This window comes from Eublepharis macularius, chromosome 4, assembly GCF_028583425.1.
Source record: "Eublepharis macularius isolate TG4126 chromosome 4, MPM_Emac_v1.0, whole genome shotgun sequence".
NCBI classification, from domain to species: Eukaryota; Metazoa; Chordata; class Lepidosauria; order Squamata; family Eublepharidae; genus Eublepharis; species Eublepharis macularius.
This window is the reverse complement of record NC_072793.1, coordinates 159,979,037-159,993,724: the sequence shown is the minus strand read 5'-3', so window position 1 is coordinate 159,993,724 and position 14,688 is coordinate 159,979,037. Positions and strand designations below refer to the sequence as shown.

Sequence of the window (14,688 nt, the reverse complement as noted above, 5' to 3'; positions counted from 1 at the left end):
TAAAACTGTTGAGAATAGCTTTCAAAAATGAGGGGGGGGGGGTTTGATGGTAAGCTCCCCCACACACGGCACACTTAAAACATTGTGTTACTCCTCCCACGCTGAAGTCAGCCCACCAGCCATATACTGTGGTCCACAAGAAGCCTGATAAACCCTTCAGGTTTTTGTTTGTACCTGCTTAAGATCTGAAACAACTGAGTGGAGGGCAGGTACCTGGAATGCCACACAACTTGGCTAAGAACATATAAGCCCTGGGGGGTCACAGCAGTGGTCCACTTGCTCCGACAGCCTGTTTCACACAGTAGCCAACCAGTTGCCCTCATGGTTTGGGTCACGAGCGATGCAATCGCAATATACTGGCTGTTTTAACAAGCTGTTACCATGACAATGTAGCATCTCTTTCCTTTAATAGAGGCCTTGCCCAAAATAACCCCCACAGGCCATTTCTGTGATTATCTGATATGTGAGACCCACAATTAAGAACAGTACACAGTGTTATAATGTGACACTTAAAACTGACTGGAATTGTTTTTTGTTTTTTTTTCTGCCCTTGATAAATGGTGATTACTATTAAAGAAGGAACCCCGTAGCCTGGCAGCAGGCTAGTCCAGAAGCCTAAATTCACAAGAATAAAGCCAAAAACAACTCAACGAAATCCAAAGTTGATTCAGTTTTTTTTAATTATTATCATTATTTCATTGGTTCCACAAGGGGTTCAAGAGGCAGTGAATCTAAAAGTCCTACTTCTGTCAATACGCCTACTCCCCAACAGAGAGCACTCCCCCTACCACTTTCCAGAACATTCCTACGAACGCCCCTCCTAGCTACATCACACAAACACATACACAGTGTCATTGGGTAAGAGGAAGCAACATTCCTCAAGCCTGTATTTTTTATCTAGCTGCTCCTCCATGACCACTGGACATACATGGAGGTTATTTGTTGAAGTGGCAGTGAGGAAGCAATTCTTCGTTTGGGAAGTGTGGGGAAGGAGTATAGGTCTGACTCTGAACTCCCTTGTCCCAAAACAGCAGCGCCATAGAGATGTTTGTGGCAGACTGAACAGCCATACAGCCTAGTTTTCAAAAGAGGCCTTTGGATTAGAACTACATTATTGAGGAAAAGGGGAAATTCTTTTATTACAGACTGAGGGTCTGTGGTGAGCTTGTTCCATCTTCCTATAGCTAGAATGGTGTATCAAGCCAATGAACTTCACCACAGCCACAAAATAAGGGCTCCTCCTACATCCCCCATATTCACAATGGAATCGCCCAAATCTGTAGCAAGGTGATAATGGCCTGTACCCCAAATCAGCAGCCTGCCACGGGAGAGCTATTTGTAATCACATGTAGAAGTCTACCACTGTTAAAAAAAAATGTATCCTGCTGTCTGGCTCTTCTAATACCTCCTGATGTATTTTGGCCACCATCTTGGATGCAGGCATCATGAAGCTAACAGTGCAATCCTAAAAAGACTTAATCCAGTGCAAGCCCATTGAGTTGAATGGGCTTAAGATGGAGTAACACTGCACAGAATTGCACTGAAAATAATTTAAAATGGTTGTTCCAAAGTAGTTCCTCAGCACCTGATTAACAATCTCTTCCAAGAAATACTATTGGCAACAAAAAGCAAGCAGTACTTTGTTTTTGTCATCCATAACAGGGCTACAAAGCTGTGACGACCTGGCCCAAAGGACTGATCAGTGACTGAAGAGAGAGAACTTCTAGTTTTCCTGTTCAGGTTTAAAGGATGTTTCCCCCCGTCAGTGCTGGACACAAGATAAAACCACCAATCTGTTGAGAGAGTTGGAAATCTTTCTTATGGATACACAGTAGCAGGAAGACAGAAGATAAGAGATTGTTGGGGCTACGTGGAAATTAAGATCCAATGTACATTTTTCAAAGAAGAAGAAAATGGCAAAATTTAAGGCCAAACAAGTTAGCATATTTGGGGAGGGAAAGTGGTATTCTTGCCTCATGAGGAAGCTGAGGAAAACAGGGATGCTTGCACAAAGGAACTGCAGGAAGGAATTCCTCTTCAGGGATTGCATTTTTGTGGGGTTCAGTAGGCACTAGATCTCCAGCTTCTTGTTGATGAGGAGAGAGCAGGAACTGAGAGTCCCACCAAGTTTGGCCACCTCAGTGCAGGCAGCTGGGATGAGGGTGTAGTCTGGAAGCTTCTGGAAAGGCTATAAAGGAAGTTGATAAAAACTTGTTAATCCTCTTTCCAGAGATAAAAATCCCCTCATTTCTGCTCCACAGAGTCCAAGCCGTACCCAGAGCCCACAAAGAGACAGGAAAGATCTCCATGTCTGTTTCTTTGGCAGGGCAAGATACATACATCTGGAGAGGGATTCTCCTTTCTATCATTTGATGCTAAGATGTTCAATAAGTACAGTCTTCCTCCTTTGAACCCCAACAAAGGAGGTAGTCTCTTTGGGTAAAAAAAAGGGTTCCCAAGAAGACAGGAGGACAGGTGGTTTCCCCCTTTCTTCTCTACCCTAGGAAAGGAGGAATGGAAGGGGTTGAAAGTGTTCTCGCAATAGGTCTGGCCAAACCTCATGGAAACTACAAATAGTACCACATGAATCTTTTCCCTAAAACAGCTCACATAAGGAATCAAACAGACTTTAGTCATCACAAACCAAAACCCTGCTCCATGTTTAAGAGACCAGACATTACATGTTCCCCATAAAGGCATCACACACACAAAAAACCACTTCCATATATCAATGCTCCACACCATGGGCTATAGCACGTGCATTTTTGAGGATTACCATGCAATGCAGCCAAATCACAAGGAAATTCTCTGCAATGTTGCAGGCATGTCCAGTGAACCCAATAAAACTTTACACCTTATTGCTTAGAGGGGCCCCCTATACTGAGTAACACTCCATGTATGCAACCCTCCCAGTCACTGTACCGATTTACACATACCAAGGATAGATTACCGATAGATGACAGCATTTGAATTGACCCCCAGTCCTGCCCCAAACAGAACCCAGGCACTTTCTCAGATACACCCTCCCACACACATTCCCAAACTCCACCCCATTTCCCCAGAGCATCCCTCTCTCTTACTTGTATGCTGTTAGGATACTCCTCTGCGCTCCGATGCAAAAGGACATTGCTCTTCTGGCCAAGCCGAGCATAGATGCAGTTTGCAGCTGGGTCATCAGGCACAGTCAGTGTTTCATAGTGGTGATCAGTTAATTGCTCCATGGTCTGCAGAGAAGAAAGGAGGACGTGAAGGTATTCTAAATACTTGTATGAAACCCTAGGACAACCCTAGACCACAGAATGATCTTGACTTTCGATTTGCTCTCTTTCCTTTTGCTGGTTTTTGTCCTGACTTTCTCCCTAACTGCAGCATCTCAAGCAATCTGCTATCTGCTCTGAATGCATTGCTTTGCTGGATCACACCATGGTCTTTTTTTTCCTGGGAGGGAGGGGAATCATTTTCACAGAACGCATACACAGAAGAATACATACACAACAATTAGCCACAACAACTAACAAAACCTTCATGTTTAGGGATAGTTCTATGGGTGCCAGCTTACCTAGCTGGTGGGGAGAAAGGAGGGGGGGAGGCAGCCTGGAAGCCAACAGAGCATATGGCAAAATGGCATGCATGCACACACACTGCGGAGGCCCCAGTGACACACTTCTGGTTGAAAATAGGAAACTATGGGGTCTCAGAGGGACCCAATCAGCCCCAAACTTAGATAAAATGCTGTTTGGGGTTGATTGGCCCTGCTGAGACCCTGTTGGTTTTGGTTTTCAATCAGAATCAATGTCGATGGTTGTTGTGGGTTTTCCGGGCTGTATTGCCGTGGTCTTGGCATTGTAGTTCCTGACGTTTCGCCAGCAGCTGTGGCTGGCATCTTCAGAGGTGTAGCACCAAAAGACAGAGATCTCTCAGTGCTGACACTGAGAGATCTCTGTCTTTTGGTGCTACACCTCTGAAGATGCCAGCCACAGCTGCTGGCGAAACGTCAGGAACTACAATGCCAAGACCACGGCAATACAGCCCGGAAAACCCACAACAACCATCGTTCTCCGGCTGTGAAAGCCTTCAACAATACGACAGAATCAATGTCATTGGGACTTCCGGAGCACACATGCAAAGGAAAAGAACTGGGCCCCCCACAAGTCCAGTGACACTCCGCATCCCCCGCTTTGATGGTAAGGGAGGCTGGCAACCCTAGATAGTGTATCTCTGAGTACCAGATGCTGGAAAAGGCCATCACCATCACATCTGGCATGTGAATGCCCACAAGCTTCTACTTGGCCATTGCTATAAACAGGATATGGAAGACCTGGGTCTATTCCAGCAAGGCAATTCTTATGTCCATTCCATCTACAAAAAAGATCTGCCAGATGTTCCTGGGAAACACAGATAGGTTAGGTGCTTGCAGGACAGTAAGTTAGATTGTCTGCAACGATCTCTGAGCGGCTGACTAGCAAATTGTTCTGCCCTGAGATGGAGGGGAGATGAACCTAATGACTTCATGGCTCCTTCCAGAAGGGGCCTCCAAGGACATAAGTGTTACCTTCATGGCTTTCTTGGCCACATCACTGCTGCCAATAACAACTGTGTCAGAGCCAGCCATACTGCAGAAGCTACGGAGGTGCAACATGCCTGAGACAGGAACGGTGGATACTGCAAAATCCTGTGCAGAGAGAAAATATGATTAGGACTTCAGCTGTCTGTTTACATATTCAGTACAGGCCCATGCCAAGGTTTGCATATAACAGAGTAAGCAAAAAGGGGTCAGGGGAGAAGTTTTATTTATTTCATTATTTATAGTCTGCCTTTCTCGCTGAGACTCAAGGCACATTACACAGTATAAGTCAAAGCAATCAACAGGATGGGATATCTAATAAGCAATGTAACAGGATGAGGACTGCAGACATCTGAAACCAAGCATTAAGTGTTAACAGGACATGTTAAACATTGCAGAAATTACATAGCAGGTTCCATGAGCTCAGCAGGTGGCCTTGGGTCAGCCACTCCTCTCAACCCCAGCTCTTCTGCTGTAATTGTGGGGATAACAATAACACTGACTTTGTTCACCACTCTGAGTGGGACACTAGTCTGCCTTGAAGAGCAGTATTTAAGGTCAGTTAGCAGCAGCAGCAATACATACACCAGAGAAGATGCCCAGCATACAGCAGTATAGTCTACAATCCCGTTCCCTTTATTCAAACACCTTTCTGAACCATTCAGAAAGCCCAATGACCTATGTGCGAATGCCCTCCTGAATCATTCAGTTTTGCATCGTTTGTGGAAAGCCAGGAGAGTGGCAGAAACACAACACAGTTTTAATTTAAAAAAAACAACGCGCCATTTACAGGATAATGTCATAATGACGACAGCTCTCTCTGCCATTCTTCTAGTTTTCTATCCAAGCCAAAACAGACACACAACCCCACAGACTTGCAATCCAAAGGCAGACATCCCACCGCTTCCTGAGATGGAGAAATGTCTTGTATGGACACACAGCAAAAGAATAATTAGAGGGAAATATTTTATTACTTGATTTATATTCCGCCTTTCTCCCCAGTGGGGACTCAAAGCTAACATAATTCTCCTCTCCCCTATTTTATTTTCACAACAGCCTTGTGAAGTAGGTTAGGCTGAGAGTGTGTGACTGGCCCAAGGTCACCCAACAAGTTTCCACAGAAGAGTAGGGATTTAAACCTGGATCTCCTAGGTCTTAGTCCAATACTCTAGCCACTACACCATAGTGCCTTAGGGCCAAACTACAAGTGACGAATGACACAGGTTGGACACTTATCAGCTTCCCTCAAGTTTTGATGGGAAATGTAGGCAGCTTGGCGGAATGTTGGACAACTGACAGTTGAAAAGTCCATTGGACAGCAGTCGGAGAGCCAAGCTGCAAGACCAGGATGCCTACATTTCCCATTAAAACTTGAGGGAAGCTGACAAGTGTCCAACCTGTGTCATTCATCACTTGTAGCTTGGCCCTTAGAGTACAAACCCGTCCTTTGAAGAAAGGTTCAGAGGTTAGACTATATCAGATGGCTATTCCACCCTTCCTCCAAGCAGGTCAGGATGGCAGATATAGTACCTGTCCTCTGCCATTTTATCCACACAATAACCCTGTGAGAGTTAGGCTCAGAGTGACTGGCCCATGTCAGCTGGTCAAAGAGTGAGGATTTAAACCTAATTTTCTCCAGACCTTGTCCAACTAACTCTCTAACCCGGGGCCTCTTTGTTATTTTCCTTCATTGGGGAAGTTCTTCTAGTGGAAGAAGGTAGGGCTTTGAGATGGAAACAAGGACATGGATGGAGAGTTGGAGCCGACAGACAGGACTTCCATATTCTCTGAGGGCAGGGAGGTTGCTGGGAACATTGCTGGAGAGGTAGCAGAAGTGCTCTGGGAAAGGGGAGAAAGCAATTGTTCGTTTTTTCTATGTTTCATTCCCAGAGAAGGCATGAGGTTCTTCAGTGAGAAGAGCAGTAACACTGGATAAACTTCCTTCAGCACGAAAATCTGTTTCTGAGGCCCTCGTTTGCCTGCCTGTATCTTTGGAGCTAAGGTGGGTGAGTAACAGAGACAAGGCCTTCTCAGATGTGGCCTCTCAGTTACAGACTTCCCTCCCCACAGAAATATAATTGGCCCACAGCCAGGCAATAAGATTTTTTGTTTTTGTTTTAAATTGGTGATCTTCAAAAACAAAGGGTTAGTTGTTTTGGTTTTCGGTTGGTCTCTAGTTTTATGTGCTGGGTCTCAACACTGGTTTCATGCTTTGTTAGGGCATTCAGGTCAGCATTAATTTAATTTAATTTATAAGATTTCTTGCCCGCCCTCCCCACAAGCAGGATCAGGGCAGGTTACAACATTATATAGTGGTACAATAAATGTATAGTACAATTTATAGTTTTACTCTGTTTTTCTATCTCAAGAACTATGGCTGAGAGAGCAAACAGTGAAGAAGACAGCTCAGCTAATAATATTTGCATCTCCTGGCTTTTCTTCCATCATGGAACTCAAAGCCACATGTGTAAGTTTTCCTCCAGTTCTCCTATGCAGGCACTAATCAGACCCAGACCTGTGAAGCATCTACAACATGGCTCCACTTTGCGCCTTCCAACCACACTTTGGAACTTCTGCAAGGAAGGGAAGGTTATCAATCTTCTCCTGCAAGGTGCAGTGGCAGGGGGACGCTCAGTAGTCCTTACTTTTGTGCATGTCAGGAAGCAAGGAGGGGCCACGGCTCAGTGGCAGAGCATCTGCTTGGCATGTAGAACTTCCCAGGCTCAATCCCCCAGCCTCTCTGGTTAAAAAAAAATCAGGCAGTAGGTAATGTGAAAGATGTATCCCTGATACCATGGAGAGCTGCCGCCAGTCTGAGTAGACAACACTGACCTAGATGGTCTGATCCAGTATAAGACAGCCTTAAGGAGGCTGAAAAAACATGGCCAGTGCTACACATGAGGGGAACATCCTCTGGAATCTGCTGCCTCAAGATAGCTGTGTAGGGGTATCCTGAGCAGACGAGGCATCATGGAAAGAGATCAATGAGGGCAGAAACCCTGAATCTCTTTGTGCTAATCTATTTTTAGATAATTGACCTGCAGAGCTTAATGGGGAAAGAAAAGAAGACATGATACATCAGCATAGGGAGAAACCTCAAATGTGTAGGGGAGGGAGGACAGTTCCCTTCCAAGATTAAGGCTCACCCTGAAAGCATCAGCAACCATCTCAGCCCCTCTGTGATTGGTCCACTTGGAAATTCCCACAAAGAACTCTCGACCTGTAAAGATCAAAGTCATCAACATGTGTGCACAAAGAGGCAAGCCAAGTCCTCACCCCTCCCCTATAGCAAAGCTGGTCTCTCTCTTTTTCTAGCTCAGATCTGATTTAAAGCTGTAGGTAGGGTTGGCAACAGGACTGGAGGGGGAAGTGCCCTGTTCCTTTAATAGAGGTTTGCTGGGATGTTATTTACCAAGGGATTTTATTGCCCTCCAGACCCTTGAAGCTGCCTTTGTATTTTTTTTTTTTACTAAAAATGAACCACACCGTGGATGAATTCTTCATGAAATCTTTTTTGAGTTCTCCTTGCGAAGTATAATTATCATTGATCATTTATACAGCACTTCAGATATAAAAAGTGATTGAAAATGCTGGCTCACCCTCACACATACACAAAAAAAAACTTCCTCATGGTACTCAATATTCTCAATTGACTAGGGCTGCAAAAGTTTAGTTGGTTAAATAGTTAATCAATTACATGATTATTACTTAGCATTATTATTATTTATTACCCAATGCCATCGACATGCATGGCACTTTAGGGAGTTGAAGATAACAGGCCCTTGTTCTGAGTAACTTACAATCTAAAACTAGACCTAAAGGAAACAAAAAAGGAGGGAAAGAAGGTAGAAGGCAAAGATACACAGGTGAAGAATATGCATTCATTCCAGTGCCAGATAGTTATCTGTCTGGGTCATTTTTATCCCACTCTTTCTCCAAGGAGATCATGACAGTAAGCATCACTCACCTCCATTTTATCCTCAAAACAAACCTGTGAGGTAGGTTGGCCTGAGAGAAGGCGACCAGATCAAGGTCACCCAGTGAGCTTCTATGGAATTGCAAGATTTGAAAAACCTCCCAGATCCTAGTCTAACACACTAACCATTACCCTATACTTGGCTAAGTTTCAACATATGTAGTAGAGAAGGGGGTCTACATGTCTTTTTGTTAGCTGGAAGCTGTCCGTAATTAAATAGGTCTTTTATTTAAAAATACATTTTTAAAAAGCACTTTAAAAAACTAAAAAGAAAAATGCCACCTTCATGTTCATGTTCAGGAGAGAATGCCTGCTGTGATACATACACACATCAACTAAAGACAAAATGTAATTCAAACATGACTAGTTTTTCCTCTTAGGCAAATGTGACTTCAATTAATGAACCAAAACTCAAAAAGATTTCTTGAATCAAAGTGAGAGCCCTTTATTTCATAGACAGGAAACCTAGGTTAATATTTAGTTTATGTAACAAAATTTATATCCTGCCTTTCTGCCTTCATAAAGACCACCAAGGCAGCTAACAAGTAAAAATATACATAATAAAACCACATTTTAAAATGATTAAACCAACCAAAACACATCATTAAAACAGTTAAACCAGAGCCAAAAACATACAATGATGCAAAAACCACAATTATAGCAATTAAAAACATTGGGCACGAAGGAAGGATCACTGAGGGAATGCCAAAAAAACAAAAAACAAAAAAGCCTTCATCCGCTGGAGGAAAGGGGACAGACAGATCTCTCTGGGGAGAGAGTTCCAGAGCTTTTGGTGCCACAACCGAGACGGTCTTCCCATGTCACCACCTGACTAATCTCAGAAAGTGGAGGCACTGAAGGAAGGCTTCTGACGATGACTGCAATGGTCAGACAGGTTCATAAGGGAGTAGGCAGTCCTTCAGATAGGTTGGTTCCAAGCCATATAGAGCTTTAAAAATCAACACATCAAATTGTACCCGGAAACAAATTGAGAGCCAGTGTATATGGGCCGAGACTGGAGTGATATGGTCCCAATGATCTGCTCCACTCAACCTCCTGGCGGCAGCATTCTGTACCAATTGAAGTTCTGAAGGGCAGCCCCACTAGAGTGCATTGCATTAATCTAATGTAGCCAGGGCATGTTATAATGCAGCAACCTGCCTAAGGCCAATTTAAAAGAGAGGCTGAACTTACTTAAGCCTTTCCCCACTCACATTTAGCCTTCCATCTAGTCAACCAAAAACGCCAATATAGTGGAGATGCCATTCACCTGTGAAAAGTACATCACTCCCATCCAGAGTGGCTCCCTCATCCGTCACCTCCACAACACGCAATTTTAGTTCCTCCAAGATCTTCTTGACGCTGCTGGTCTGGGGGAATATAAAGTGGGGGGAGAGATGGGTATATATGTGCCATTGGGTAGAGGGGGCTCCTGTCCCTTTCCCTCATGTATCTTCTTTCCTTAACATATCTTTTCTTAATATTTCAAATGGCTTCTTGCCAAAATTCTAGTCCTATCACTACTACAAAGGCTTCAGAGGCCTACACATAGAGACAGTACACAAAGTGGCCACTATGTGAAGGGCTATACAAACTATTCACTCTATGTGAGTATTGTTTCTGAACCTGAAGCTTTTCATATTCAGCAGCTTGCATAGATTTACTCCTGCCATACCTTCACCAGACAGTTTGTGGGAGCATTGGGGGGGGGGGATTATCAGACCCAAAGCATGAATCATTACATACACACACACACACACACACACAGGCATGTGATATGGACACAACCACCAGTGGTTTCTCCTTCACAGCCATATCATATGTACTGACAAAGGGGTGCAAAGTAAAGGTACCCAAATAATTCAAATTAGGTTAACATCTCCTGGCAACGTCCTCACATCACAGCTCACTATTATCAAAAAGGCTCTAAATATTTCTAGATGTCACCCATCACTTTATTATTTATAAAGTAATATCAAGGTACGGTGTTCTTTATAAAGCAGCATGAATTAAAGAACTGAAGGGGTCCAAGCCCAAAGCAGCCTCCATTTTAAATTTTGACAATTTTACTAGAGGCATGAGATAAATGAAGTTGTACGTATTTGGGTTTCATTTTGGGTGTGGAAAAAGGGCTGTGAAGCCATTACTGAACCATACAAGAAGGCGAAGACACAAAAGCAAGCCACAGACAACCCACCCCACACCAACTCTGCTTTATCTGTACCCATTGCTGCTATCTTTTTAAAAGAAGCAGTTATTTTTTTGTTGGAATAGCTGATCTCATCTGACTAGGCAAACGGCTGTATTGCTTCTTTACAAAGATAAGCTGGCTGCAACTGCTGGGTAAGACGGCTTGATATCAGGAGGGGTGGGGAAGGAGGACAACAGTTGTCTCTACTCTCACTCGGAGAGAATGTATGGCAATAAGCCAGTCACTCCCTGAACCTTTACAACACACACACACACACACACGCATCCAATAACAAATTACAGAACTTCAGAACCAGAGAGTCTGTTCCACCCCCCCACCCCACCCCCAGAAGCCGGGCAACTTCACACAAGATGAAATTTCTTACACGGATATCATTAGCATGGAGGAAACTCCCTCTTCTTCACCCACATGTAGTCATATCATAAACAAAGAGTACACATGTCTGTTTTGCCAAATGCTCCACCAACCTTGGCCTCTTCCTGTGCGCTTTTAGACACAACAGTCTTTCTTCATTCTAACAGGATACAGTATCAGGAAAAGTGGCACCCATGCGATTATCCTACTATCTAAGAAGATACTCTTAAGGGCATTCAGCACTCACACTGATTTTTAACTACATAAGTTTATTCTATTTATGCCTTGCTTCTTCCCAATTGAGGCCCAAAATAGCTTACAACATTCCCTCCTCCTCCATTTTATCCTCACAACAACCCTGTGAGGTAGGTCAGTCTAAGAGAGATTGACTGGCCCCAGCTTCCATGGCAGAGTGGGGAAATGATCCCGGGTCTTCCAGATTTTAGCCCAGCATGTTAACCGCTGTGCTACACTGGCTTATGTGCATGCTCAGAAGCATTTTGCCCTTTTGTAAAGAACCTAACTCAGTTCTATGGAAAAACTGGCACTACGGACGTGTTCAAATGCGCTCAAATTGAGTTACCAGAATTTGGGGGAGGGGGTAGCAACCTTACATGCACATATTTATTTATTTATTGGACACAATTAATATCCTTAGGGAAAATTCTGTGTGAAGTAGCCCTAAAACTTGAGGAAAGCACTGTATTTTGAAGTATCTTAACTAAAAAGGGGAAAACGGGAAAAGACTCAAGAGTTCCTTTCTTTTGGCACAGACCGACCTTCTTCCTAACACTGATTGAACTCAGGGAGGCAAAGAGATACAGGATCTATACGAAGGGCCAATGGTTGCCTAGAAATTAAGTGGGGGCCACACATGGGCAGGCTGCAATCCCAGGCATACTTATCTCAGAATAAGCTCCACGGAAGACAATGGGGCTTATTTCAGAGCAAACGTGCGCAGGAATGGGCTGACACCCCCCCTATATCCACTAAGTGACACCGGATCAGAGAGCTGGGTCATGAGGGGTGGATAAGGCATGACTCCAACTGGCGAGGCAACCAGTCAGGTGGCTGCCTCATCACTTCAGAGAAAAGGGCGGAATTAATCCCAGAGGCTCCTGCAGAGGAACAGATGGGACAGGGTTTAATACACAGCTAGACACTACAGCCTCCCTCCCTTTGAAAGCAGCAATCCTGGTTCATAATTCTCCTCCAGACCTCCACTGGACCCTAATATCTTAAGAACTCACATGGTCCTGGCTTCTGGTTCCCATTTTTCCTGGAGAATACATCCATGATGAATAAAAGGAACCTCCCCATTCTGAGCCAGTTTAGTGTAGCGGTTAAGAGCGGCAGGACTGTAATCTGGAGAACTGGGTTTGATTCCCCACTCCTCCACTTGAAGCCAGCTGGGTGACCTTGGGTCAGTCACAGCTCTCTCAGAGCTCTCTCAGCCACACCCACCTAGGGTGATTGTTGTGGAGTTAATAATAACACACTTTGTAAACAGCTCTGAGTGAGTGTTAAGTTGTCCTGAAGGGCAAATGTTGTTGTTGTGCATCTAGTTGTGCACCTTTGATTTTGTAAGGACCTCCAGCCTATATCTCCAGGCCATTATCCCATGCTGCCAGATTAGGTGCACACAATCAAAGGCCTCTAACGGACCACCGAGGCTTTTATATATTTCTTTATATATTTATACCCTATTTCTCTTCTTAATGGGGACCCAAAGCGGCTTACAGCATTGTGCACCCCTTCCTCCATTTTATTCTCACAAGAATCAGGTGAGGCAGGTTAGACTGAAAGTGCGTAACTGGGCCAAGGTCACCCAGTGAGTTTCCATGGAAAAGTGGGGATTCAGACTTGGCCCTCCCAGATCCTAGCCCAACACTGTAACCACTCCACCATGTTGGCCCTCAACTTAGAGTCTGGCCACAAAGATAAGCTTTTCAGATATGCAGGAATGTCACGGACAGTTTCAGAAACTGAGATGGTTGACTGGGCCTGCCAGGGCTTCAGTGGTCTCCACAGCCATTTTTAATCTCTCCACATGGCCAGCAGAAGCAGGAGAAATTATGCAAAACAAACACATAACAAGCTAATTAGCATAATTCATTTAAATCAAAAAGGTGGAGCTTGCCAGGGCATGGAATTTTGGTTACTTTGGTAAGCAATTATTTTAAGGACAAAGCTTCACCCATAATCCTGTTCCATCCTGTGCATCTTGGTGAATTACAAAGACACATAAATGCAGCAAAGCAAACACTTTTATTGGTTTGCCCTACATATGCACCATCAGAGAGCGTGATCCTGTACACACAAAGTCCCATTGTGCTCAGTGGAGCTTTCTGCCAAGTTTAAGGTTGCCAGGCACTGTGAGCTGACCTGAAGCTAAAGGGTTTCAGCCTCTTTCTCTGGACCTCCTGAGAGAGGAGTAAAATCTCAAAATCATAACAATGTAAGAGGGGACTGCTGGGTCAGACCATGGATTCAGCTATTTCTGCATCCTGTTTTCCACACTGTGACCAGCCAGTTGCCTTGCAGGACCAACAAACGCGGCACAAAGGACAAGGCCTTCCCCACACTGGTATTCAAAGGTTTATTGCCTTTGAATGGGGAGGTTCCCTTTATGGGTAGTAGTAACCATTTATGGATATTTCCTCCATGAAAAACCATGGGAGGGCGCTGTTTTCTCCCAGGCCTGAACGCTTTCAGTATTTTTTTCCATCCCCCATCTCTATCAGGCTCCATCTCCTTTCCCAGAATCTCAGAAACTGCCACAAGTATTACTGCTACAAATCCATTACATTTAAAATTCCACAGTCCAAGCAGCTCAGGGCAATGTATGTATAGACCACTCTTCCATTTTGTCCTCACAACAATCCTGTGAGGTACGCTAGGTTGACAGACTGTGACAGGCCCCAAGGTTACCCAATGAGCTTCATGGCTGAGTGGGAATAAGCAGGCTTCAGAGCTGTACAGGTCTGGATTCCAGTCATGGCCACTCATGAATAGGGTTGCCAGCTCCATGTTGGGAAACTCCTGGAGGTTTGGGGCCTGAGAAAGTGGGGTTTGAGGAGGGGAATAACCTCAGCAAGGTATAATTCCTTACAATCTACCCTCCAAAGCAGTCATTTTCTCCAGGTGAACTGATCTTTATGGCCTGGAGATCAGTTGTAATTCCAGGAGGTCTCCAGCCACCACCTGGAGACTGGCAACGCTAGTCATGAATATAGCTACTTGTCTGGTTTCCAATAGCTGGTGAGAATTGCCTCCATATTATCAGGTGATTCTTTTGGTAGAGTGGGAGACAGGTGGCTCTAACAGCAATGTGTAGGCAAATGTGTGTGGGGGGGGGGTAAAGTGTTCAGGGCTAGTAACTTGAGCATGCTTGCAAATAAGTCTTCCCATACAGCCAGTGTTGTGTAGTGGTTTAAGTGTTGAACTAGGATTTGGGAGGCTCAGGTTCAAATTCCCACTGCCACGGAAGTTTGAACCAGCTTCCATGTCCTTGGATCAGTCACTCTCTCAGCTTAACAGACCTCACAGGGTTGTTGTGAGGATGGAATGGAAGAGAGGAGA

The 14,688-nt window shown here is 44.5% G+C and overlaps 1 protein-coding gene across 4 annotated transcripts in view; it reads right to left on the bottom strand.

The window, feature by feature from the left end:
- Window positions 1-662: 662 nt before the first annotated feature.
- DDAH2 (dimethylarginine dimethylaminohydrolase 2) overlaps window positions 663-14,688 on the bottom strand; it is a 32,106-nt gene continuing 18,080 nt past the window's right edge. For all 4 annotated transcript variants that reach the window (XM_054978764.1, XM_054978763.1, XM_054978765.1 and 1 more), the window contains 5 exons: window positions 9,811-9,910; window positions 7,711-7,784; window positions 4,553-4,672; window positions 3,081-3,224; window positions 663-2,188 (listed from right to left, as the gene is read on the bottom strand). In XM_054978764.1, the coding sequence (XP_054834739.1) occupies window positions 2,072-2,188; window positions 3,081-3,224; window positions 4,553-4,672; window positions 7,711-7,784; window positions 9,811-9,910 (555 nt within the window). In that variant the 3' untranslated portion in view covers window positions 663-2,071. The remainder of the gene's footprint in view (window positions 2,189-3,080; window positions 3,225-4,552; window positions 4,673-7,710; window positions 7,785-9,810; window positions 9,911-14,688) is intronic.